This window comes from Zosterops lateralis, assembly GCF_965231275.1.
Source record: "Zosterops lateralis genome assembly, chromosome: 29".
NCBI lineage: Eukaryota > Metazoa > Chordata > Aves > Passeriformes > Zosteropidae > Zosterops > Zosterops lateralis.
In genome coordinates this window covers 4,613,301-4,640,780 of record NC_139789.1, presented here as the reverse complement: position 1 = coordinate 4,640,780, position 27,480 = coordinate 4,613,301, and the positions used below count along the sequence as shown (strand labels likewise).

At 50.6% G+C, this 27,480-nt stretch overlaps 1 protein-coding gene across 1 annotated transcript in view; it reads right to left on the bottom strand.

Annotated features, from left to right (window-relative positions):
* Positions 1 to 217: 217 nt before the first annotated feature.
* Positions 218 to 27,480, bottom strand: part of CERS1 (ceramide synthase 1) — a gene marked incomplete at its 5' end in the record, with an annotated part of 28,486 nt that continues 1,223 nt past the window's right edge. Inside the window, 6 exons of the mRNA XM_083879839.1 lie at positions 218 to 328; positions 1,139 to 1,275; positions 2,360 to 2,507; positions 5,964 to 6,125; positions 8,496 to 8,676; positions 10,730 to 10,889. Of these exons, the coding sequence (XP_083735965.1) occupies positions 286 to 328; positions 1,139 to 1,275; positions 2,360 to 2,507; positions 5,964 to 6,125; positions 8,496 to 8,676; positions 10,730 to 10,889 (831 nt within the window). The 3' untranslated portion in view covers positions 218 to 285. The remainder of the gene's footprint in view (positions 329 to 1,138; positions 1,276 to 2,359; positions 2,508 to 5,963; positions 6,126 to 8,495; positions 8,677 to 10,729; positions 10,890 to 27,480) is intronic.

The following is a 27,480-nucleotide window of genomic DNA, read 5'->3' as shown; positions in this document are numbered from 1 at the left end:
AGATGGGGGGGGATCACAGAGAACGTGGAGAGACAACAAAACCAACCCCAAACCCCACCTGGGGCCACCAAAGTCACCAAACTGGGCCCTGGGGACATCCCCCAGCCCCAGGGGACAAGTGACAGGGCACAGCCCAGCCCCAGGGGACAGGGTGACAGCCCTGAGGGGCACAGTCCTGGCAGTGGCTCCAGGGCAGGGGGATCAGGGGTCAAGTTCTCCTTGGGCCTTGTCCTTTGTAGGGTCCCAGAGCAGGGTCCTGCAGGGCTGTGCCAGGTCCTGGCAGCCTCACAACCTCTTGTCCTTGATGAGGCCGTTCTTGAGGTGCAGCCTGGGGGGAGAGGAGAGTCCATGGTCAGCCCTGCTGGTCCCACCCCAAAAATCCCCCTCCCTCATCTCCCCTGGGCACAGGGAGGTTGTTCCCACAGGGAAAAGCTCCAGGGAGAGCTCAGAGACATTTCCAGAGGCCAAAAGGGAGAGCTGGAGAGGGATTTGGGGACAAAAAGTGGAATTTCAGGACACAGGGAATGGCTTCGAGCTGAAGGAAGGTGGATTTAGGTGGGAGACTGGGAATGAATTCCTCCCTGGGAGGGTTCAAGGCCAGGCTGGAAGGAGAAACTACAGGGAAACCTTGGAGCCATTTCCAGTCCCTAAAGGGGCTCCAGGAGAGCTGGAGAGGGATTTAGGACAAAATCTGGAATTCCAAGACACAGGAAATTGATTTAAACTGGAAAAAGGGGAATTTGGGTGGGCTTTTTGGAGAGAATTCCTGGCTGTGAGGATGAGGAGGGGCTGGGCCAGAATTCCCAGAGCAGCCCCTGGATCCCTGGAACATCCAAGGCTGGAAAAGTGAAGCTCCAGGGAAACCTTGGAGCCACTTCCAGAGCCTAAAGGAGAGCTGGAGAGGGATTTGGGATGAGAGATGGAGGCCCAGGACACAGGGAATGGATTTAAACTGGGAAATGGAGATCTAGAGGGAATTCCTGCCTGTGAGGATGAAGAGGGACTGGTCTGTAATTCCCAGAGCAGCCCCTGGATCCCTGGCAGTGCCCAAGGCCAGACCCTGGCACAGTGAGAAGACATCCCAGGGGTGGAATTCCAATATTTCCCAACCCAAACCAGCCCGGAGCTCCAGGTTTACCTCTCCTTCAGAGCCTGGGGCAGGTGGATCCCGGGCCCCTTCCCGGATTTCCTGCTCTCCTCCACGTCGTACTCACGGACATCGTTCACCTCCTGCACCTGCCCCAGCAGCACCTTGGCCACGAACAGCACGATGTACTGGGGGGACAGGGGGACACAGACCCTCAGGGACCCTCAGGGACCCTCAGGGACAGCCCTGGGCTCTGGGGGGATCTTTTCCTGCTGTCCCCACCCCATCTGGGGCATTTAGGGGTTGGTGAGTTGGAGAAGAATTCTTGGAATTTGCTTTTCACTGATTTCATCCCAAGGGATGATGGAATCAGCAGCTGCCTTGTCCTGCCCTGCTCTGATCTGTCCTGTCCTGGCCTTTCTCCCCCTCCCCAAAGCTCGGGGGATTCAGGGAACATTCCCAGGAACGTTCACACCTCTCTCCAATCCCAGCTGCTCTTATCACTCCCTCCCTGTGGATCTCCGGGGTGGCAGACGGTCTGAATTCCAAAGGGAATTCCCAAAATTTCCTCCGCTGAAACCCTCAAACCTCCCCTCAACCCCCAAAACCTCCTCCCCTCAACCCCCAAAACCTCCTCCCCTCAACCCCCAAAACCTCCTCCCCTCAACCTCCTTAACCTCCTCCCTGAAAACCCCCCAAACCTCCTCCCCTGAACCCCAAAACCTCCCCTAAAACCCCAAAAATCTCCTTTCCTTAAACCCCCAATCTCCTCCCCTCAACCTCCAAAACTTCCTCTTCTGAAACTCCAAATTCTCCTCCCCTTAAACCTCCCAAACCTCCTCCCCTGAAAACCCCAAAATTCCTCCCCTGAAACCCAAAATCTTCTCCCCTGAAACCCAAAATCTCCTCCCCTGAAACCCCAAAATCTCCTTTCCTCAACCCCCCAAACCTCCTCCCCTCAACCCCCAAAACCTCCTCCCCTGAACCCCCAAATCTCATCCCCTCAACCCCTAAAATCTCCTCTTCTGAAACTCCAAAATCTTCTCCCCTTAAACCCCCCAAACCCCCTCCCCTCAACCCCCAAAACCTCCTCCCTAAAAACCCCAAAATTCCTCCCCTGGACCCCCAAAACCTCCCCTGAACCCCCCACAAACCCCCTCCCCCCCTGCAATCCCAGTGGAGCAGCGAGGACAGGGGTGACCCCAAGGAGAGGGGACATTTCCCTGCTGTCCCCAACCCCTGTGGGGTGGCCACGAGGCCGGGGTGACCCACCAGGAACCAGTAGATGTTCATCAGGGTGAGCACGAGCAGCAGGGCGTTGAAGAAGAAGTAGAAGGGGATGTTGGGGACAATCTGGAGGCTGGAGTGGCAGGTGGCGTAGAGCACCTTCAGGGGGAACCAGTAGAGACGGAACCAGAACCTGTCAGGGATGGGGACAGCGAGGGTTTAGTGTCCCCATGGGGGGGACAGGGCCAGCACGGCCTTCTGTGCCTGTGGGACCCCAATATCTGCTCCCCTGGCACCCCAATCCTTGCTCCTGCCACCCCAATCCCAATATCTGCACCCCTGGGACCCCAATTCCTGCTCCTGGCACCCCAATCGTCCCAGCACATCCCAAAGGTTTGGTGCTGAGGCAGGGCTGCACTGCAGGGCTGGGTGGGAAAACCTTTGGGAGCTTTTCACAGCCCTGGGAACCCCAAATTCTTCACCAAAACTTTTCCCCAAAATGAGGCTGTGGCTCATCCATCCTTCCGTCCGTCCGTCCATCCATCCCTCCATCCATCCCTCCATCCATCCCTCCATCCATCCATCCATCCATCCCTCCATCCATCCCTCCATCCATCCATCCATCCATCCATCCATCCCTCCATCCATCCATCCATCCATCCATCCATCCCTCCATCCATCCATCCATCCATCCCTCCATCCATCCCTCCATCCATCCATCCATCCATCCATCCATCCCTCCATCCATCCCTCCATCCATCCCTCCATCCATCCATCCATCCATCCATCCCTCCATCCCTCCATCCATCCATCCATCCATCCATCCATCCATCCATCCCTCCATCCATCCCTCCATCCATCCATCCATCCATCCCTCCATCCATCCCTCCATCCATCCCTCCATCCATCCATCCATCCATCCATCCCTCCATCCATCCATCCATCCATCCCTCCATCCATCCCTCCATCCATCCCTCCATCCATCCATCCATCCATCCCTCCATCCATCCATCCATCCCTCCATCCATCCATCCATCCATCCCTCCATCCATCCCTCCATCCATCCCTCCATCCATCCATCCATCCATCCCTCCATCCATCCCTCCATCCATCCATCCATCCATCCATCCCTCCATCCCTCCATCCATCCATCCATCCATCCATCCATCCATCCATCCATCCATCCATCCATCCATCCCTCCATCCATCCCTCCATCCATCCATCCATCCATCCCTCCATCCATCCCTCCATCCATCCCTCCATCCATCCATCCATCCATCCATCCATCCATCCCTCCATCCATCCATCCATCCATCCCTCCATCCATCCCTCCATCCATCCCTCCATCCATCCATCCATCCATCCCTCCATCCATCCATCCATCCATCCATCCATCCATCCATCCCTCCATCCATCCCTCCATCCATCCCTCCATCCATCCATCCATCCATCCATCCCTCCATCCATCCATCCCTCCATCCATCCCTCCATCCATCCCTCCATCCATCCATCCATCCATCCATCCCTCCATCCATCCATCCATCCATCCCTCCATCCATCCCTCCATCCCTCACTCCATCCATCCATCCATCCATCCATCCATCCATCCATCCATCCATCCATCCATCCATCCCTCCATCCATCCCTCCATCCATCCCTCCATCCATCCATCCATCCATCCATCCCTCCATCCATCCATCCATCCATCCCTCCATCCATCCCTCCATCCCTCACTCCATCCATCCATCCATCCATCCATCCATCCATCCCTCCATCCATCCATCCATCCATCCATCCCTCCATCCATCCATCCATCCATCCCTCCATCCATCCATCCATCCATCCCTCCATCCATCCATCCATCCTTCTGTCCATCCCTCCCTCCATCCTCCACCTCTCAGTTTTCCTCTGGCCTGGCCCCAGGAGCAGCTGGATAATCTGGGACAGCCCCACCTCCCTTTTCCTGCTAAAAGCCGGGAAAACACCAAAACCAGCTCCTCCTCCTCCTCCCTCTCCCTGCCCGGGGTCATTTGTCACCAAGTGACAGAATTTCACAGATGTGGCAGCGTTTCACGGTCACTCAGCCGGTGACAGACGGGCCGGGCACTACAGAGGGATTCCCAGCCCAGCATGGGGCCGGGCTCTGCGGGGAGCTCAAATCCCCTCCCCGGGCTCCTTCCCAGTGCCAAAAATCCCACAGGAGATGGAGGGGAGGTACCAAAAACCGGGAGGAGGGTGGGGAGTGGGGCACAAAACAAAATATCCACCAGGGAGGGTCAGGAGTGGGATCAGGGCACAAAAAAATCCACCAAGGAGGGTCAGGATTGGGATCAGGGGGCAAAAAATCCACCAAGGAGGGTCAGGAGTGGGATCAGGGGCACAAAAAAATCCACCAGGGAGGGTCAGGATTGGGATCAGGAGCACAAAAAATCCACCAGGGAGGGTCAGGAGTGGGATCAGGGGCACAAAAAAATCCACCAGGGAGGGTCAGGATTGGGATCAGGGGGCAAAAAATCCAACAGGGAGGGTCAGGGGCACAAAAAAACCACCAGGGAGGGTCAGGAGTGGGAGCAGAGAGACAAAAAAATCCACCAAGGAAGGTCAGGATTGGGATCAGGGGCACAAAAAATCCACCAGGGAGGGTCAGGATTGGGATCAGGGGCCACAGGCAGCAGGGAGGGTCAGGGGTAGGATCAAGGGCACAAAAAATCCACCAAAAAGGATCAGGATTGGGATCAGAGGCACAAAAAAATCCACCAAGGAGGGTCAGGAGTGGGATGAGGGACACAAATCCAGCAGGGAGGAGGGTGGGGAATGGGATCAGGGAGCTGAACCCACCATGAAGAGTCGGGATTGGGATCAGAGACACAAACCCGGCAGGGAGGAGGGTCAGGGTGGGACCAGGGACTCAAATCCATGAGGGAAAAAGGTCAGGATTGGGGTGAAGGACGCAAATCCAGCAGGGAAAAGGTTGGGATTGGGGTAAGGGACACAAACACACCAGGGAAGCCTGGGTTTGGGATCAGGGACACAAATCCAGCAGTGGGGATCAGGACTGGGATGAAGGACACAAACCCAGCAGGGAAGAAGGTCAGGATTGGGATCAGGGACACAAACCCATCAGGGAAGGTTGGGATTGGGATCAGGGACACAAACCCAGCTGGGAGGAAGGTTGGGATTGGGATGAGAGACACAAACACACCAGGGAAGGCCATGATTGGGATGAGGGACACAAACCCATCAAGGGGATCAGGACTGGGATAAAGGACACAAACCCATCAGGGAGGAAGGTCGGGATTGGGATCAGGGACACAAACCCATCAGGGAAGGTCAGGACAGGGATCAGGGACACAAACCCACCAGGGAAGAAGGTCGGGATTGGGATCAGGGACACAAACCCAGCCGGGAGGAAGGTCAGGACTGGGATGAGGGACACAAACCCATCAGGGAAGAAGGTCAGGATTGGGATGAGGGACACAAACCCAGCCGGGAGGAAGGTCAGGATTGGGATGAGGGACACAAACCCATCAGGGAAGGCAGGGACAGGGATCAGGGACACAAACCCATCAGGGAAGAAGGTCGGGACTGGGATGAGGGACACAAACCCATCAGGGGGGATCAGGACTGGGCTGAGGGTCCCGCACTGACCAGCTGACAGCGAAGGTGAGGCAGCCCACGTTGGAGACGATGTCGTTGAGTCGATGGTACACCCCACCTCGGTGCTTGAAATACACCACCAGCTTGGTGAACTCCAGCTGCACGTCATTGATGTCGTGCAGGAACAGCACCAGGATCCCCACGTTGTGGTACCTGCGGGGAGAAAAGGGGGAAATGGGGAAAAATGAGAGAAAATGGGGGAAAAAGGGGGGAAAGGGGGGGAATGGGGTAAAATGGAAAAAAGGAAGGGAAAAGGGGAGAAATGGGGGAAAATGGGAAAATGGAGGGGAAAAGGGGGGGAATGGGAAAAAATGGGAAAAAAAGGGGGGAAATGGGGAAAAATTGAAGAAAAGGGAGGGAAGGGAGGAATGGGAGAAAATGGGAAAAAAGGAGAGAGAAAAGGGGGGAAATGGGGGAAATGAGGAAAAATGGGAAAAAAAGGGGAAGAAAAAGGGGGGAATGAGGAAAAATGGGAAAAAAAGGGGGAAAAGGGGAGGAATGGAGAAAAATGGGAAAAAAAGGGGGAGAAAGGAGGAAAAATTGAGGAAAGGGGGGAAAAGGGGAGGAAATGGGAGAAAATGGGAAAAAAGTGGGGGAAAGGGTGGGAACGGGGAAAAATGGGAAAGGGGGAAGAGTAGGGGGAAAAAAAGGCAGGAAAAAAGGGTGAGGAAAAAAGGGGGAAAGAAAAAAAGGGGGAAAGGAAAAAGGAGGAGGAATAAGGGGGGACAAAAAGGGGAAGAAAAAAGGTGGGGAAATGGGAAAAATGGGAAAAAAAGGGGGGGGAAGGGTGGGAGGGAAGGGCAGAAAAAAAGGGTGGGGGGAAAAAAGGAGAAGAAAAAAGAGGGGAAGAAAAAAGGGGGAGGAATAAAGGGGAAAAAAGGTGGGGAAAGGGGGAAAATGGGGAAAAAAGGGGGGGGAAAGGGTGGGGGGAAAAAGAGTGAAGTAAAAAAAAAAGGGAAAGAAAAAAAGGAGGAAGAAAAAAAGGGGAGGAAAAAAGGGGGAAAAGAAGAGGGGGGGAAAAGGGCGGGGAAAAAAGGGCGGGAAAATGGCGGAAGAAAAAAAGCGGGAAAAAAATTGTGAGGGGGAAAAAGTGGGAGAAAAAAAATGGGAAAGAATAGTGAGAGGAAAAATGGGTAAGGGGAAAAAAAGGGTAAAGTAAAAAAAAAGGGGAGAGAAGAAAAAAAAGAGGAAGGAGAAAAGGGGGGAAATAAGTGGGGGAAAAGGGCGGGAAAAAAGGGCGGGGAAAAAAGGGCGGGAAAATGGAGGAAGAAAAAAGGCGGGAAAAAACGTGAGGGGGGAAAAGTGGGAGGAAAAAAAGGAGGAGAAAGGGCAAAAATGGGGCAAAAAAAGAGGGAAAAACAGGATAAAAGGCAGGGGAAATGGGGAAAAAAAGGGGGAAACAGGAAAAAAAGAGGGAAAACAGGAAAAAAAGGGGGGAAAACAGGAAAAAAGGGGGGAAAACAGGAAAAAAGGGGGGAAAACAGGGAGCAGAGAGGGAAGAGTGATGAATTGGCTCCCAGCAGCCCCAATGGCAAACCTGCCATTCCCTGCCTGACTCAGGGACCCACATTTGCTGTGCCTGGGGGACTCAGGAGCGTGGAGAGCCCACCCTGAGCGCAGGACTGGGATCAGGGACAAAAAATCCAGCAAGAAAAAGGTTGGGATTGGGGTGAGGGACACAAATCCAGCAGAGAAAATCTTGGGATTGGGGTGAGGGACACAAATACAGAGGGGAAAAGGTCAGGATTGAGGTGAAGGACACAAACCCAACAGGAAAGGTCAGGATTGAGGTGAGGGACAAAAATCCAGTTGAGAAAAGTTTGGGATGGGGATGAGGGACACAAATCCAGCAGGGAAAAGGTTGGGATTGGAGTGAGGAAAATGAACACAGCAGGAAAGGTTGGGATTGGGATCAGGGACTCAAATCCAGCAGAAAAGGTCAGGATTGAGGAGAGAGAGGCACAAGTCCAGCAGATAAAAGGTTGGGATTGGGGTGAGGGAAATTAACTCAGCAGGAAAGGTCAGGATTGGGACCAAGGACAAAAATTCATCAGGGAAGAAGGTTGGGATGGGGATGAGGGACAAAAATCCAGCAGGGAAAAGGTTGGGATTGGAGTGAGGGACAGACCCAACATGGAAAAGGTCAAGATTGGGGCGAGGGACAAAAATCCAGCAAGGAAAATGTTGGGATTGGAGTGAGGGGCACAAACCCAACAGGAAAGGTCAGGATTGGGGTGAGGGGCACAAATCCAGCGGGGAAGAAAGTTGGGATGGGGATGAGAGACACAAATCCAACAGGGAAAAGGTTGAGATTGGAGTGAGGGACACAAACTCAACAGGAAAGGTCAGGATTGGGATAAAGGGCACAAATCCAGGTGGGAAGAAGGTTGGGATTGGGATCAGGGACACAAACCCAGCAGGAAAGAAGGTTGGGATCAGGGTGAGGGACACAGACCTCACATAGGAGACCCCCAGGATTCCCCCAGGATCCCCCAGGACCGTATCTCCAGGCTCGGGGCTCACCTGAAGGCGTAGGAGGAGGCGATGAGGGTCAGGGCCACCACGTGGTGCAGCAGCATCACCACCGAGTCCCTGCGCCAGGTGTCCATGTAGGCCGTGGCGTAGAGAGAGTGCCCGTAGAAACTGCCCTGCAGCAGGTAGGCCACGGCTATGTCCCCGGGCACCGCCATGCCCTGCCGCCAGCCTGGGGGACAGGGGGACACTGGTCACACTGGGGACAGCAGGACACCGGTCATATGGGGACATTGGTCACACTGGGGACAGCAGGACACTGGTCACACCAGCACATGGGGACACTGGTCACATGGGGACAATGGTCACACCAGGACACCAGTCACACCGCCATGCCCTGCTGCCAGCCTGGGGGACAGGGACACTGGTCACATGGGGACAGCAGGACACCGGTCACACTGCCATGGGGACACTGGTCACACCAGGACACCAGTCACACCGCCATGCCCTGCTGCCAGCCTGGGGGAACAGGGGGACATTGGTCACACTGGGGACACTGGGACACCGGTCATACTGCCATGGGGACACTGGTCACACCAGGACACCAGTCACACCGCCATGCCCTGCTGCCAGCCTGGGGGAACAGGGGGACATTGGTCACACTGGGGACACTGGGACACCGGTCATACTGCCATGGGGACACTGGTCACACCAGGACACCAGTCACACCGCCATGCCCTGCCGCCAGCCTGGGGGGACAGGGACACTGGTCACATGGGGACAGCAGGACACCGGTCACACTGGGACACTGGTCACACCAGGACATGGGGACACTGGTCACACTGGGGACAGCAGGACACCGGTCACACTGGGACACTGGTCACACCAGGACACCAGTCACACCGCCATGCCCTGCCGCCAGCCTGAGGGAACAGGGGGACATTGGTCACACTGGGGACACCAGGACACTGGTCACATGGGGACAATGGTCACACCAGGACACTGGTCACACTGGCACAGGAACACTGGTCACACTGTCATTGGGAACACCAGTCACACCAGCTTGGGGACACTGGTCATACCAGGACACTGGTCACATAGGGACACTGGTCACACCGGGGACACCAGGACACCGGTCACACTGCCATGGGGACACTGGTCACACTGCCATGGGGACACTGGTCACACCAGGACACTGGTCACACCAGGACACGGGGACACTGGTCACATGGGGACAATGGTCACACCATGGACACCGGTTACACCACGGACACCGGTTACACCAGGACACCAGTCACACCAAGTCAGGGACACCAGTCACACCAGGACATTGGTCACACTGGGGACACTGGTCACTCCAGCTCAGAGACACCAGTCACACTGGCACTGGGGACCTGGAGGTGCCACCAGCCTGGGGACACTGGTCACACCAGCCTGGGGACACCGGTCACACTGGGGTTGGGGACACCAAACTCTGCCTCTGGCACCAAAGCCTCGCCCAGAGCTGAGGGAAAACCTGGGCTTTGTGTCCCTGGTCACAGCAGGGGCGGCAATGAGGAGATTTTTAAGCTCTGATTTGCTGCAGGGGTTGGTATGAGATGATTTTCAAACCCTGATTCGAGCAGGAGTTGGAATGAGATGATTTTTAAACCCTGATTTAGCGCAGAGGTTGGAATGAGATGATTTTTAAACCCTGATTCGAGCAGGAGTTGGAATGAGATGATTTTTAAACCCTGATTCGAGCAGGGGTTGGAATAAGGTGATTTTTAAACCCTGATTTAGTGCAGAGATTGGAATGAGATGATTTTTAAACCCTGATTCAGTGCAGGGGTTGAAATAAGATGATTTTTAAACCCTTGTTTGCTGCAGGGGTTGGAATGAGATGATTTTTAAACCCTGATTTGAGCAGGAGTTTGAATGAGATGATTTTTAAACCCTGATTTAGTGCAGGGGTTGGAATGAGATGATTTTTAAACCCTGATTCGGTGCAGGAGTTGGAATGAGATGATTTTTAAACCCTGATTCAGTGCAGGGGTTGAAATGAGGTGATTTTTAAACCCTGGTTTGGTGCAGGAGTTGGAATGAGATGATTTTTAAACCCTGATTTGCTGCCCACGGCCATGAGCTGATCTTCCAGACCCTTCCCAACCCAACCCAACCCATTAATTAATTATTTCCTGATTTATCTCCCCAACCCCTCCATCAGCAATGCTCAGACACTCCCTTGTACCTTCTACTACTACAAAAAAAAAGGAAATTTGTATTTTTTCTCCCACTTTCCTCACCATAGAAGACAGAAGGGGGGTCGTGGAAGAAGGGGTAGTCGGTGCAGAAGAGCAGGTAGGCGCCGTAGGACCACGACAAGGAGTAGAAAAGCAACTTCCAGGCACTCTCGGGCATCTTGGCAGCATCTTTGGGCTGCAGGTGGCACCACTCCCCGAAGGGCTGTGAGGGAAAAAAAAAAATGGGAATTTTATCAGGGAAGGGGAAAGGAGAATCCCCAGGTGGGGAGAAGCAGAATTCCCGGAGCTCGGGTGGTGCCAGACAGGCTCAGATCTTTGTTTTTCCAGCAGGAAATGAGGTTGGAGAGGTTGGGGAAGGGAAAATCAGGAGGTTGGAGAGGTTGGAAAGGGGAAAATCAGGAGATTTGGGAAGGGAAAATGAGGAGGTTGGAGAGGTGGGGGAGGGAAGGGAAAAGCAAGAGGTTGGAGAGTTTAAGGAAGAGAAAATCAGGAGGTTGGAGAAGGGGAAAATTAGGAAGTTGGAGAGGCTGGGAAGGGAATATCAGGAGGTTGGGGAAGGGAAAATCAGGGATTTGGGAAGGGAAAATCATGAGGTTGGAGAGGTCAGGGAAGGGTAAAATCAGGATGTTGGAGAGATTGGGGGAAGAAAAAATCAGGAGGTTGGAAAAGGGAAAATCAGGAGTTTGGAGAGGTTGGGGAAGAGAAAATCAGGAGATTTGGGAAGAGAAAATCAGGAGGTTGGGGAGGTCAGGGAAGGGAAAATCAGGAGGTTGGAGAGTTTAAGGAAGAGAAAATCAGGAGGTTGGGGAAGGGAAAATCAGGAGATTTGGGAAGAGAAAATCAGGAGGTTGGAGAGGTTGGGAAAGGGAAAATCAGGAGCCTGGAGAGGTCAGGGAAGAGAAAATCAGAAGTTCGGAGAGGCTGGGGAAGGAAAAATCAGGAGGTTGGAGAGGTTGGAGAAAATCAGGGGGTTGGGGAAGGGGAAAATCAGGAGATTTGGGAAGGGAAAATCAGGAGGTTGGGGAAGGGAAGAGAAAATCAGGAGGTTGGGGAAAGGAAGAGAAAATCAGGAGGTTGGGGAAGGGAAGAGAAAATCAGGAGGTTGGAGAGTTTAAGGAAGAGAAAATCAGGAGGTTGGAGAAGGGGAAAATCAGGAAATTGGAGAGGCTGGGGAAGGGAATATCAGGAGGTTGGGGAAAAGAAAACCAGGAGGTTGGGGAAGGGAAAATCAGGGATTTGGGAAGAGAAAATCATGAGGTTGGAGAGGTCAGGGAAGGGAAAATCAGGAATCAGGAGGTTGGAGAAGTTGGGGAAGGGTAAAATCAGGATGTTGGAGAGATTGGGGGAAGAAAAAATCAGGAGGTTGGAAAAGGGAAAATCAGGAGTTTGGAGAGGTTGGGGAAGAGAAAATCAGGAGGTTGGAGAAGAGAAAATCAGGAGATTTGGGAAGAGAAAATCAGGAGGTTGGAGAGTTTGGAAAAGGGAAAATCAGGAGGTTGGAGAGGTTGGGGAAGGGGAAGGGGAAATCAGGAGGTTGGAGAAGGGGGAAGTCAGGAGGTTGGAGAAGAAGAAAATCAGGATATTGGAGAGGCCAGGGAAGGGGAAATCAGGAGGTTGGAGAGTTTAAGGAAGAGAAAATCAGGAGGTTGGGGAAGGGGAAAATTAGGAGGTTGGAAAAGGGAAAATCAGGAGGTTGGAGAGGCTGGAAAAGGGAAAATCAAGAGGTTGGAGAAGGGAAAATCAAGAAGATTGGAGAAGGGGAAGATCAGGAGGTTGTAAAAGGGAAAATCAGGCTCCTGGAGCTGTGGAAGTGCAGAAGTTCAGCCCAGAACATCCTCCCCCACCCCAGGAACACCCTGCTCGTCCTGGCTGCGAGAGCCGAGAGCTCAGAAAATAAAAATAAAACCAAAAACCCCCCGGGAGGAGAAGCTGTAGCAACATTATCCCCGACAGATGGAGCCGGGAAAAAAATCCTCTGGATGGGCAGGGAAAAGCTGGACACGCTGGCGATGCCACCAAGTGCCACCAGGTGCCACCAAGTGCCACCAAGTGCCACCAGGTGCCACCAAGTGCCACCAAGTGCCACCAGGGCCGGGCTGTGCCACCCTCCCGGCGTTCCCAGAGGATTTTCCAGCCCCAAATCCCGCTGGGATTTTCCCCCAAGCCGCGGAGAGGAGGAGGAACCTCCCCAAATCTTGCCCCGAAATCAGGGCAGCTCTGCTCGGGGTTAATCCCGATAAAATTCCTCGTCCTGGCCAGGGACAGCCTGGGGATTGCAGGAAAACGGGGAAAACACTCGGGGTTTTGGGAATAAATGGACTCAGCAAGGCACAGCCTCAGTTTTTTGTGGAATAAACTCATCCAGCACAGCACAACTTCAGATTTTTAGGGAATAAATGAACCCAGCACAGCACAGCCTCAGTTTTTTTGGGAATAAACTGACCCAGCAAGGGACAGCCCTGGGTTTTTTTGGGAATAAATGGAAACAAATGAACTCAGCCCCAGATTTTTTGGGAATAAATGAGCCCAGCAAGGCACAGCCTCAGTTTTTTGGGGAATAAACTCATCCAGCACAGCCCAACTCCAGTTTTTTTGGGACTAAATGGACCCAGCAAGGCACAGCCTCAGTTTTTTGGGAATAAACTGTCCCAACAAAGCACAACCTCATTTTTTGGGGGGAATAAATGAACCCACCAAGGCACAGCCTCAGTTTGTTGGGAATAAACTCATCCAGCACAGCCCAACTCCAGGTTTTTTGGGACTAAATAGACCCAGCAAGGCACAGCCTCAGTTTTTTTGGGGAATAAACAGATCCAGCCTGGCACAACCTCAGTTTTTTGGGAATAAACTGACCCAGCAAGGGACAGCCCTGGGTTTTTTTGGGAATAAATGGAAACAAATGAACTCAGCCCCAGATTTTTTGGGAATAAATGAGCCCAGCAAAGCACAGCCCTGGGTTTTTTGGGAATAAACTGTCCCAACAAAGCACAACCTCAGTTTTTTGGGGGAATAAATGAATTCAGCAAGGCACAGCCTCAGTTTTTTGGGGAATAAACTCATCCAGCACAGCCCAACTCCAGTTTTTTTGGGAAGAAATGAACCCAGCACAGCACAACCTCTGGTTTTTTTGGGAATAAACAGATCCAGCAAGGCACTGCCACAGGTTTTTGGGGAATAAACTGACCCAGCCTGGCACAGCCTCAGTTTTTTTGGGGAATAAACTGTCCCAACAAAGCACAACCTCAGTTTTTTGGGAATAAATGAGCCCAGCAAGGAACAGCCTCAATTTTTTGGGAATAAACTGTCCCAACAAAGCACAACCTCATTTTTTGGGGGGAATAAATGAACCCAGCAAGGCACAGCCTCAGTTTTTTGGGAAATAAACTGAACCAGTACAGCACAGCCCCAGATTTTTTGGGAATAAATGAACCCAGCAAAGCACAGCCCTGGGTTTTTTGGGAATAAACTGTCCCAACAAAGCACAACCTCATTTTTTGGGGGAATAAATGAACCAAGCACAGCACAGCCTCAGTTTTTCGGGGAATAAACTCATCCAGCACAGCCCAGCTCCAGTTTTTTTGGGAAGAAATGAACCCAGCACAGCACAACCTCTGGTTTTTTTGGGAATAAACAGATCCAGCAAGGCACTGCCACAGGTTTTTGGGGAATAAACTGACCCAGCCTGGCACAGCCTCAGTTTTTTGGGGAATAAACTCATCCAGCACAGCCCAACTCCGGTTTTTTTGGAACTAAATGGACCCACCAAGGCACAGACTCAGTTTTTTGGGAATAAACTGACCCAACAAAGCACAACCTCAAGGTTTTTTGGGAATAAATGAACTCAGCAAGGCACAACCTCAGCTTTTGGGGAATAAACTCATCCAGCACAGCCCAACGCCAGGTTTTTTGGGAAGAAATGAACCCAGCACAGCACAACCTGTTTTTTTTGGGAATAAACAGATCCAGCAAGGCACAGCCTCAATTTTTTTGGGAATAAACTCATCCAGCACAGCACAACCTCTGTTTTGTTGGGAATAAACAGATCCAGCAAGGCGCAACCTCAGTTTTTTTTGGGGAATAAACTGACCCAGCCTGGCACAACCTCAGTTTTTTGGGGGATAAACTCATCCAGCACAGCCCAACGCCAGGTTTTTTGGGAAGAAATGAACCCAGCACAGCACAACCTCTGTTTTTTTTGGGGAATAAACAGATCCAGCAAGGCATAACCTCAATTTTTTTCGGAATAAACTGACTCAGCAAGGGACAGCCTCGGTTTTTTGGGAATAAACAGATCCAGCAAGGCATAACCCCAGTTTTTTTCGGGAATAAACAGATCCAGCAAGGCACAACCTCAGTTTTTTCGGGAATAAACTGACCCAGCCTGGCACAACCTCAGTTTTTCGGGAATAAACTGACCCAGCCTGGCACAGACTCAGTTTTTTGGGGAATAAACCGACCCAGCCCCATTTTTTTGGGGAGCAAAGGGAGCAGGGGGCGCTGCCCTCCCCGGTATCTCCAGGCAGGGAGTTTTTCCTGCCCCTCGGTGGCAGCTGAGCCGTTCCTGATCCTGGAATTCCAGACCCTATTCCTGCCTCTCCTCAGGACAGTGACAACACCAGAACCCCCAGGACACAGGGAAAGGTTTTGGGGGATCCCAAACCCCCAGAAACCCCCCCTGAGAACCTCCTGATGAGCTGGAGGTGAAAAACAAAACTCCTGCAGAGTAACTGGACCCTGCCCCGGGTCAGCACTTTCTGCTCCTAAATTAAGGTCCCAGCTGTCCCCGGGCTGTGGCTCTGCCCCTGTTTTCTGGCCGGGTCCCCTTTTCCAGGGGCTCCCATCCCAAAAAGCTCCAGAGCTCCCGGCCCTGGAGGAGCTGCCGAGGCCTTTTCCAGGATGGATTTGGGATCCTCAAACCCTGCTCACTCCACAGGGATCATCCAGTTCCAGTCCTTCTCTATTCCAGAGTGGATTTGGGATCCTGAAAACCCCACTCACCCCACAGGGATCATCCAGTTCTAATCTTTCCTCTGTCCCAGGGTGGATTTGGGATCCTCAAAGCCCTGCTCACCCCACAAAGATCACCCAGTTCCAGTCCTTCCCCTGTCTCAGGGCGGATTTGGGGTCTTCAAACCCCGCTCATCCCACAGGGATCACCCAGTTCCAATCTTTCCTCTGTCCCAGGGTGGATTTGGGATGCTGAACCTCAAATCTCTGCTCACCCCACAGAGTTTTGGGGTGGGAGGGACCACAAAGATCTGTGGGGTCTCTTCCTCTATCCCAGGGTGGATTTGGGATCCTCAAAGCCCTGCTCACCCCACAAATATCACCCAGTCCTTCCCCAATCCCAGGATGGATTTAGGAACCTCAAACCCTGCTCACCCCACAGGGATCATCCAGTTCCAGTCCTTCTCTATTCCAGGGTGGATTTGGGATCTTCAAACCCTGCTCACCCCACAAACATAATCCAATTCCAATCTTTCCTCTGTCCCAGGGTGGATTTGGGATCTGACCTCAGCCTCAAATCCCTGCTCACCCCACAGGGGTTTGGGGTGGAGGGGAACAGAAAGATCATCCAATTCCAGTCCTTCTCTGTCCCAGGGTGGATTTGGGATCTTCAGACCCTGCTCACCCCACAAACATAATCCAATTCCAGTCTTTCCTTTCTCCCAGGATAGATTTGGGATCTGCTCACGCCACAGGGATCATCCAGTTCCAGTCCTTCCCCTCTCCAGAGTGGATTTGGGATACTCAAACCCTGCTCACCCTACAGGGATCACCCAGTTCCAATCTTTCCTCCATCCCAGGGTGGATTTGGGATGCTGAGCCTCAAATCTCTGCTCATCCCACAGAGTTTTGGGGTGGAGGCACCACAGGGACCATCCAATTCCAATCCTTTCTCTATCCCAGGGTGGATTTGGGATCTGAACTCAGCCTCAAACCCCTGCTCAGCCCACAGGGGTTTGGGGTAGAAGGGACTAAAAAGATCATCCAGTTCCAGCCCTTCTCTATCCCAAGATGGATTTGGGATGCTGAGCCTCAAATCTCTGCTCATCCCACAGAGTTTTGGGGTGGAGGCACCACAAGGACCATCCAATTCCAATCTTTCCCCTGTCCCAGGGTGGATTTGAACTCAGCCTCAAACCCCTGCTCACCCCACAGGGGTTTGAGACACGGGAGGGGACACAGAGAGGGGACACAGGAGGGGACATGGGGGAGACATAGGGATGGGACACGGGAGGGGACATGGGATGGGGACATGGAGAGGGGGGACACAGGGACAGGACACGGGACAGGACACGGGGATGGGGACACCGGGAGGGGACATGGAGGGGACATGGGACAGGACACGGGGAAGGGACACGGAGAAGGGACATGGAGAGGGGACACAGGGAGAGAACATGGGGAGGGGACACGGGAGAAGACACAGGGAGGGGACACAGGGATGGGACACCGGGAGGGGACACAGGGAGAGAACATGGGATGGGGACACGGAGGGGACAAAGGGAGAGGACCAGGGATAGGACATCGGGATGGGACACAGGAGGGGACACTGGGAGGGACACTGGGAGGGGACACAGAAGGGACACTGCGATGGGACATGGGAGGGGACACGGAGGGACCCGGAGCCGCCCCAGGACCCCCCTGCCCCTGCGGTGGGGCCGGGGCTGGCTGGGGATGTCCTCCCATCACCCGGCTGCCGTTGCCATGGTGACGGCACAGGATGCTGCTGTTGCTACGGGAGACCGGGAGAGCCCAGGGCTGCTGGTTGTGATGTCACCGGGCTCTGCTTAAAGGGCCACGGCCCCCTCCCCATCCTCCTCATCCTCATCTTCTTCCTCCTCCTCCCCATCCTCCTCCTCCTCCCCATCCTCCTCTTCTTCCTCATCTTCATCCTTCTCATCCTTCTCATCCTCATCCTCCTCCGCGGAAAGGAGGAGACGGACCTTCTCTGCCCTTCCCGGCCTCCAGAACAGCCAGGGATCACCAAATCCATGGCCAGGGATCCCTAAATCCACATCCAGGTCCAGGGATCCCCAAATCCAGCCCCAGCTCCAGCAGCAGGACATGGGAGCATCCAGGAATCCCTAAATCTACATCCAGGGATCCCCAAATCCAGCCCCAGCTCCATCAGCAGGGCACAGGAGAAGCTGGGGATTCCTAAATCCACAGCCAGGGATCCCTGAATCCACTCCCAGCTCCAGAGATCCCAAAATCCACAGCCGGGCAACCCTAAATCTGCATCCAGAGATCCCCTAAATCCACAGCCAGCTCCAGGGATTCCCAAATCCATCCCCAGCTCCAGCAGGAGGACACGGGAGCATCTAGAAATCCCTAAATCCATCTCCAGGGACCCCCAAACCCAACCCCAGCCCCAGAGCAGGACACAGGAGCATCCAGAAATCTCTAAATCCCTGGCTGGGGATCCTCAAATCCACACTCAGCTCCAGAAATCCCTAAATCCACAGCCACGGATCCCCAAATCCAGCCCCAGCAGCTCCAGGGATCCCAAAATCCGCAGCAAGGGATCCCTAAATCCACTCCCAGCTCCAGAGATCCCCAAATCCACAGCCCGGCAACCCTAAATCTGCATCCAGGGATCCCCAAATCCGCATTCAGCAGCTCCAGGGATCCCTAAATCCACAGCTGGGGATCCCCAAATCCAGCCCCAGCCCCAGAGCAGGACTTGGGAGCATCCAGAAATCCCTAAATCACCTTCAGCTCCAGGGATCCCTAAATCTGCAGCCAGGTCCAGAAATCCCCAAATCCACAGCTGGGCAACCCTAAATCTGCATCCAGGGATCCCCTAAATCAGGGTCAGGAATCCCTGAATCCACTCCCAGCTCCAGGGATCCCTAAATCCACATTCAGCAGCTCCAGGGATCCCTAAATCCACAGCCGGGCAACCCTAAATCTGCATCCAGAGATCCCCAAATCCAGCCCCAGCAGCTCCAGGGATCCCTAAATCGGGGCCAGGAATCCCTAAATCCCCTCCCAGCTCCAGAAATCCCCAAATCCGCAGCTGGGCAACCCTAAATCTGCATCCAGGAACCCCCAAATCCACCCCCAGCCCCAGAGCAGGGCCGGGAGGAGCCGGGAGGGCTCAGGGGGGGCTCAGGGGGGGCTCAGGGGGGGCTCAGGGGGGGTTTGCTGGTCCCCCGGGCCGGAGCGGGGACAGCGCGTTCCCGGGGACACAAAGGAGCTGCTGGCACCGGGCAGTGCTGGGAGCTGGCACTGTCCCCTCTGCCGGGACAGCCCTGGGGCTGGCACTGTCCCCTCTGCCGGGACACAGAGTGGGGACAGCCCTGGGGGATGGCACTGTCCCCTCTGCCGGGACAGCTCTGGGGCTGGCACTGTCCCCTCTGCCGGGACAGCCCTGGGGCTGGCACTGTCCCCTCTGCCGGGACACAGAGCGGGGACAGCTCGGGGGCTCGGCCAGAGCCTCCTGCCGGCCCTCCTCTGTCCCCTGTGTCCCTTCTCTCTATTCCCTGTGTCCCCTCGGTGTCCCTTCTGTCCATTCCTCTGTCCCCTCTGTCCTCTCCTTTGTCCCTTGTGTCCCCTCTGTGTCCCCTCTTTCTGTCCACTCTCTCTGTCGTCTCTGTCCCCTTTGTCCCCTCTCTGTCCCCTCCATGTCCCCTCTGTGTCTCCTCTGTCCCCTGTGTCCCTTCTTCCTATCCCCTGTCCTTTCCTCTGTCCCCCCTCTTCTCTCTGTGTCCCCTCTCTGTCCCTTCTCACTGTCCCCTCTGTCCTCTCTTTCATCCCCTCTGTCCCCTCTCTCTGTCCCCTGTGTCCCTTCTCTCTCCTCTCTCTGTCCCCTCTGTCCTCTCCTTTGTCCTTTGTGTCCCCTCTGTCCTCTCTCTCTGTCCCTTCTCTCTATCCTCTCTGTCCCCTCTGTGTCCCCTCTGTCCATTCCTCTGTCCCCTCGCTCTGTCCACTCCTCTGTGTCCCCTCTGTCCCCTCCTCTTGTCCCCTCTGTGTCCCCCCTGTATCCCCTCTGTCCCATGTGTCCCTTCTCTCTATCCCTTCTGTCCTCTCCAGTGTCCCCTGTGTCCCCTTACTCTGTCCCCTCTGTCTCTCCCTTCTCTCTGTCTCCTCCATCCCCTCTCTGTCCCCTCTCTCTATCCCCTCTGTCCTCTCCTGTGTCCCCTCTGTCCCCACTCTCAATCCCTCCTCTCTGTCCCCTCTCTCCCTTCCTCTGTCCCCTCTGTCCTCTCCTTTGTCCCCTCTGTGTCCCCTCTGTCCATTCCTCTGTCCCCTCGCTCTGTCCACTCCTCTGTGTCCCCTCTGTCTCCTCCTCTTGTCCCCTCTGTGTCCCTTCTGTCCATTCCTCTGTCCCCTCTGTCCTCCCCTTTGTCCCCTCTCTGTCCCCTCTCTCCCCTCCTCTGTCCCCTCTGTCCCCTCCTCTTGTCCCCTCTGTGTCCCCTCTGTCCATTCCTCTGTCTCCTCTCTCTGTCCACTCCTCTGTGTCCCCTCTCTTTGTCCCCTCTCTCTGTCCCTCACTGTCCTCTCTCTGTCCCCTCCTCTGTCCCCTCTCTGTCCCCTCTCTCTGTCCCGTGTCCCCTCTCTGTCCCCTGTGTCCCCTGTGTCCCCCGTGTCCCATTTTCCCCGGTTATTTCCAGGCTCAGGTGCCTGGCGGGGGTTGGATTTAGCCCAGGTGTGCTCAGGTTGCTGCTTTTTTAATCCAAGTTTTCCTGGGCTGGCTCCAAGGACACCCAAACCAGCAGCTTGAGGGGAAAATCCCGGGATTTCAGACTTGTTTTAATTTCTTTAATTTTTTAAAAATTAATTTAAACCCCTTTATTTTAATTTAATTTAACCCCCTTTATTTTAATTTAGTTTAAATCCCCTTTATTTTAATTTAGTTTAAACCCCTTTATTTTAATTTAATTTAACCCCCTTTATTTTAATTTAATTTAACCCCCTTTATTTTAATTTAATTTAACCCCCTTTATTTTAATTTAATTTAATTTAACCCCCTTTATTTTAATTTAATTTAACCCCCTTTATTTTAATTTAGTTTAAACCCCCTTTATTTTAATTTAGTTTAAACCCCTTTATTTTAATTTAATTTAACCCCCTTTATTTTAATTTAATTTAACCCCCTTTATTTTAATTTAGTTTAACCCCCTTTATTTTAATTTAATTTAACCCCCTTTATTTTAATTTCATTTAAACCCCTTTATTTTAATTTAATTTAAAGCAGGGAGCTCCTGCAGGTGTTTTTGCACCCCAAAAATTATCAGGACAAAGAGAAAAAAATTCAGATCAGGCTTGAGATGGGATAAAAAAAATCCCACAGGGATTTTCCCCACCTTTTAATCCACATTTCCTGCCCTCACTGGGCTCTTTTCTTCCCTGTGGGAAATGAATTTGCAGAAAATTCCTGAAGAATTCTGACACATTAAATGCAAACTCTGAGATAAGAAATGTTAACTTTGAATTCTGTGAAATAGGACAAGACCTTGTTGAGAAAGAAATAGAAACAAAAAAAAAAAACAAACAACAAGTTTTAAAGGGTGGCCTTGGAAATGAGACTGGATACTTTAAAAAGAGAAATAAAAGTGTGAAAAATGTCTTTTAGTAAGGAATAAATTACCCAGGAGGGGAAATTTTAGATTATTTGCTTGAAGGCATTTATAACATAATGTTATGGCAATTATAATTATAATTATATTTATAACATTATAATATATGGCAAAAGTTGATAATATATAAAATATATAAAAATTTGATAATATATAAATATATATAAATATATATAAAATGATATAAAAATTTGATAATATATAAATATATATAAAATATATAAAAAGTTGATAATATATAAAATATATTAAAATATATAAAATATATAAAATATATAAAATATATAAAAAATATATGGCCAAGAAAGGCTTATAATGGATTGTAATTAAAAAACAGTTTGTAATAAAAAAATTACAAATTAAAAAATTACAATTAAAAAATAGTTTGGGTCATTTTAGATTATTTGCTTTAAGGCATTTATAACATTGTGTGGCAAAAGCTGATAGGCCAAGAAAGGCTTATATTGTTTTTATAATTAAAAAAAAAATAGTTTGGCTTCTGATTGTGATGATGAATTATAAAACTGAGGCTGTGCTGGGCCAGATTATTCCCAAAAAATTGAAGTTTTGCTAGGCTGGGTTAATTTATTCCCAAAAAAAACCCCAAGGCTGGGTCAGTTTATTCCCAAAAAATTGAGGTTGTGTTGTCCTGGGTCAGTTTATTCCCAAAAAACTGAGGTTGTCCCTTGCTGGGTCAATTTATTCCCCCAAAAAACTGAATTTGTGCCCTGTTGGGTTCATTTATTCCCCAAAAAACTGAATTTTTGCCTTGCTGGATTAATTTATTCCCCAAACCCTGAAGTTTTTGGACTGTGCTGGGTCCAAACCCCAAACCTGAGAAGTTTTTACTTAAAAATCTTTAAGTTTTTACAGAAAACCCACAATTCCCATCCTTTCCCCCAACAATTCCCTGCCAGGAAACCTTTCCCAAGCCTTTAAAATTCCACCCCCGGTCCCAGGAAAGCTGATCCTGCCAGGACCTGCCCGGGCTCAGCCTGATGCAGATGGAGCCCCCGACCCCCCTGGGCCTTCTGCGGTTACAGAGTGACCCAATTCCCCGGGGAATGGCGCTTAGAGCTGCCAGGACCTGCCAGGAGCTGCCAGGAGCTGCCAGGACCTGCCAGGGACTGCCAGGAGCTGCCAGGGCCTGCCAAGAGACTGCCGGGACCTGCCAGGAACTGCCAGGACCTGCAAAGGGCTGCCAGGGACTGCCAGGGACTGCCAGGAGCTGCCAGGAGCTGCCAGGACCTGCCTGGGACTGCCAGGGGCTGCCAGGACCTGTGAGGTGATGCCAGGAGCTGCCAGGACCTGCCAGGATCTGTGAGGTACTACCAGGACTTGCCAGGAGCCACCAGGACCTGCCAGGACCAGCCAGGAGCTATCAGGAGCTGCCAGGAGCTGCCAGGACCTTCCAAGGGCTGCCAGGAGCTACCAGGGGTTACCAGGACCTACCAGGAGCTGCCAGGACCCACCAAGAGCTGCCAGAACCAGCCAGGACCTGCCAGGACCTGTCAATATCTACCACGAGCTGCCAGGAGCTGCCAGAACCAGCCAGGAGCTGCCATGAGTTTCCAGGAGCTGTCAGGACCTGCCAGGTGATGCCAGAACCTGCCAAGAGCTGCCAGGACCTACCAGTACCAGCCAGCAGCTGTCAGGACCTGCCAAGGGCTGCCAGGACCAACCAGGAGCTACCAGGACCAGCCAGAATCTGCCAGGACCTGCCAGGAGCTACCAGAAACTGCCAGGACCTACCTGGCATCATGGACAGACAGGGAGTGAGAGAAATCCAGCTTGACACAAATTCCCAGCAGATTCCTCATCTACAGCCCCCTTTGACCCAATGAGAGACAGACAGAAAATGAAGGAAAAAAATCTAGTCTGGTACAAAATTCCCCTCAAAATTCTGACCCAGAGCCCCTCTGACCCCTCACAGCCAGACAGGGAATGAGGGGAATTCAGCCTGACACAAATTCCCAGCAGATTCCTCATCTACAGCTCCTTCAACCCTTCCCAGGGAATGAGGAAAAACCCAAGTCTGGCACAAAATTCCCCTTAAAATCCTCACCCAGAGCCCCTTTGACCCCTTTGAATGAGAGAAAAATCAGTGTGAGACAAATTCCCAGAACTTTCCTCACTCACAGTCCATTTGAGCCATGAGAGACAGAGAGAAAATAGGGGAAATTCAGTCTGGTACAAAATTCCCAGAATTTCCTCACCCAGAGTCCCTTCAGTGCATCATGGACAGAGAGGGAGTGAGGGAAATTCAAATTCTCAGCAGATTCCTCATCTACAGCTCCTTCAACCCATTCCAGGGAATTCGGGAATTCAGCCTGGCACAAATTCCCAGCAGGACCCCCAGGAAATAAAATAAAATAAAATAAAATAAAATAAAATAAAATAAAATAAAATAAAATAAAAATAATAAAAAATAAAATAAAATAAAATAAAATAAAAATAATAAAAAATAAAATAAAATAATATAAAAATAAAAAAGAAAATTAAATTAAAATAAAATAAAATAAAATAAAATAAAATAAAAATAAAAATAAAAATAAAATAAAATATAAATAAAATAAAAATAATATAATATAAAATAAAATAAAATAAAATAAAGAAAATAAAATGATAAAATAAAGTAAAATAAAATAATGAAAAGAAAATGAAAATAAAAATGAAATTAAAATAAAATAAAAATTAAAAAATTAAAATAAAAATAAAATAAAATAAAAATAATAAAAAATAAAATAAAAAATATAAAGAAAATAAAGAAAATAAAATGATAAAATAAAGTAAAATAAAATAATGAAAAGAAAACTAAAATAAAAATGAAATTAAAATAAAAATAAAATAAAATAATGAAAATAAAATGAAAATTAAAATGAAATTAAAATAAAATAAAAAAAATAAAAAATAAAATAATGAAAATAAAATGAAAATTAAAATACAAATAAAATGAAAATTAAAATACAAATAAAATGAAAATTAAAATAATAAAAAATAAAATAAAATAAAAATTAAATTAAATTAAATTAAAATAAAATAAAAACAAAGCCTTTATGACTCCCACAGGACCCAGGCAGGGAACAAGACCTGGCCCAGCCTCCCCAAGGCCTCGGTGGCACAGGGAGGTGACAAAGGACCTCAGGACCCCAAAAATCCTCCAGATTTTGCAGCTTCTGCCCCTCAAACCCTCCAGGGGCATCTCCAGGAGGAAGAGGAGGAGGAAACTCCTCTGTCCTGGCACCAACGAGGCAGAAATTCAATATTTAATTAAAATCCCCAGAGTTGGGAGGTGACAGAGGGAACAGAATCGCTGCATCCTCCAGCTCCAGGAGATCAGATTTTATCCCAAAAATAAACCCTGTTTTTCCTCTGCCCCCGGGGAAAAAATGGGAATGAGTGGGAAGAAAAAAATCCTTGACCTTGAGGGGATGGAAATAAAGGGGGAAAGGAGAAGGGGAGGGTGAAATCCTGCAGGAAACAGACCCAGGAAAGGCAAAAAAAAATTGGAATAACTGGGAAGAAAAAAATTTAACCTTGTGGGGATGGAAATAAGGGGAGATGGAGAAGGGGAGGCTCAAATCTTGCAGGATACAGACCCAGGAAAGGCAAAAATAAATGGGAATAACCAGGAAGAAACCACTTCATCCTTTGGGGGATGCAGGGATGGAAATGTGGAGGGAAATAAGGAGGAAATGGAGCAGGGGGGGCTCAAATCCTTCGGGATTTACCCCTGGGAAAGGGAAAAAAACCTGGAAATAACCAGGAAGAAACCACTTCATCCTTTGGGGGATGCAGAGATGGAAACGTGGGGGGAAATAAGGAGGAAATGGAACAGGGGGGGCTCAAATCCTGCAGGATACAGACCCAGGAAAGGCAAAAAAAATGGGAATAACCTGGGAATAACCAGGAATAAAAAACCCTCAACCGTTTCAGGGGAAGGGATGGAAACATGGAGGGGAAAATGGAGCAGGAGGGGCTCAAATCCTTCAGGATTTACCCCTGGGAAAGGCTAAAAAAAAGGGAATAACCAGGAAGAAACCACTTCATCCTCTGGGGGATGCAGGGATGGAAATAAGAGGGGAAAAAGGAGCAGGGGAGGCTTTGCTGGGGCTCAAATCCTGCAGGATTTACCCTTGGGAAAGGAAAAAAAACTGGGAATAACCGGGAATAACCAGGAAGAAAAACCTCTCAACCTTTGCAGAGGAAGGGATGGAAACATGGGGGGTAAATGGAGCAGGGGGGGGCTCAAATCCTTCGGGATTTAGCCCTGGGAAAGGAAAAAATAAATGGGAATAACCGGGAAGAAACCACTTCATCCTTTGGGGGATGCAGGGATGGAAACGTGGGGGGAAATAAGGAGGAAATGGAGCAGGGGGGGCTCAAATCCTGCAGGATTTACCCCTGGGAAAGGCAAAGAACCACAGAAAAACCTGGGAAAACCTGGGAATAACCAGGAAGAAAAACCCCTCAACCTTTGCCAGGGAAAGGATGGAAACATGGAGGAGAAAATAGAGCAGGGGAGGTTTCCCAGTGCTCTGGGATGCTCAAATCCTGTAGGATACAGACCCAGGAAAGGCAAAAATAAATGGGAATAACCAGGAAGAAACCACTTCATCCTTTGGGGGATGCAGGGATGGAAATGTGGAGGGAAATAAGGAGGAAATGGAGCAGGGGGGGCTCAAATCCTGCAGGATACAGACCCAGGAAAGGAAAAAAAACATGGGAATAACCAGGAAGAAAAATCCCTCAACCTTTGCAGGGGAAGGGATGGAAACACGGAGGGGAAATGGAGCAGGGGGGGCTCAAATCCTGCAGGATACAGACCTGGGAAAGGCAAAAATAAATGGGAATAACCAGGAAGAAAAAAATCTCAACCTTGCGGGGGCAGTGATGGAAACATGGAGGGAGAAATGGAGCAGGGGGGGCTCAAATCCTTCGGGATTTACCCCTGGGAAAGGCAAAAATAAATGGGAATAACCGGGAAGAAAAAACCCTCAACCTTGCAGGGGAAGGGATGGAAACATGGAGGGGAAAATGGAGCAGGGGGATGTTCAATCCTGCAGGATACAAACCTGGGAAAGGCAAAAAACCCTGGAAATAATTGGGAAGAAACCACTTCATCCTCTGGGGGATGCAGGGATGGAAACGTGGAGGGAAATAAGGAGGAAATGGAGCAGGGGGGGCTCAAATCCTGCAGGATACAGACCCAGGAAAGGAAAAAAAAACCCCTGGGAATAACCAGGAATAAAAAACCCTCAACCTTTGCAGGGGAAGGGATGGAAACACGGAGGGGAAATGGAGCAGCCGGGGATTCTCCATCCTCGGGGATGCAGCAAAGCCACGGAACAAACCGGGAATAACCTGGAAGGAAAAATCCGCTCCAACCTTTGGGGGGCTGGGAAAGGCGGGGGGGGGTGGGGGCGGGGCTGGGGCTCCAGCAGGGATGCTCAGGGTGGAAATCCGGGAGGAAATTCAGGGCAAAAAAACCAGGATGTAAATCCAGGAGGAAAAACGAGGTGGAAAAATCAGATGGAAAATCGAGGCTCAAAAAAAAAAAAAAAAAAAAAAAAAAAAAAAAAAAAAAAAAAAAAAAAAAACACAAAACAGGAGGAAAATAGAGGAGTAAAAATCAGGATGTAAATCCAGGATGGAAAATCAGGGCACAAAATCCAGGGTGCAAAAAAACCAGGATGTAAATCCAGGAGGAAAATTGAGGTGGAAAAATCAGATGGAAAATCGAGGCTCAAAAAAAAAAAAAAAAAAAAACCAGGAGGAAAATAGAGGAGTAAAAAAACCAGGGATGTAAATCCAGGAGGAAAATCGAGGAGTAAAAAACCAGGATGTAAATCCAGATAGAAAAATCGTGGCTCAAAAAAAAAAAAAAAAAAAAAAAAAAAGGAAAAAAAAAAAAAAACAGGTGGAAAATCAAGGAATAAAAATCCAGGGATGTAAATCCAGGAGGAAAATCGGGGTGCAAAAACCAGGAGGAAAACCGAGGAGTAAAAACCCAGGATGTAAGTCCAGGATGAAATTCGGGAGTGAAAATACCAGGAGGACTCAAATCCAGGATGGAAAATCGGGGGTGCAACAACATCCCCCCCCCCCCATCCCTTTATCCCCAAACCCCGCAGCAGGACCGGACACTGTTCTCCCCTTTCCCCATCCCCATCCCAAACCCCATCCTAAACCCCATCCCCATCCCCA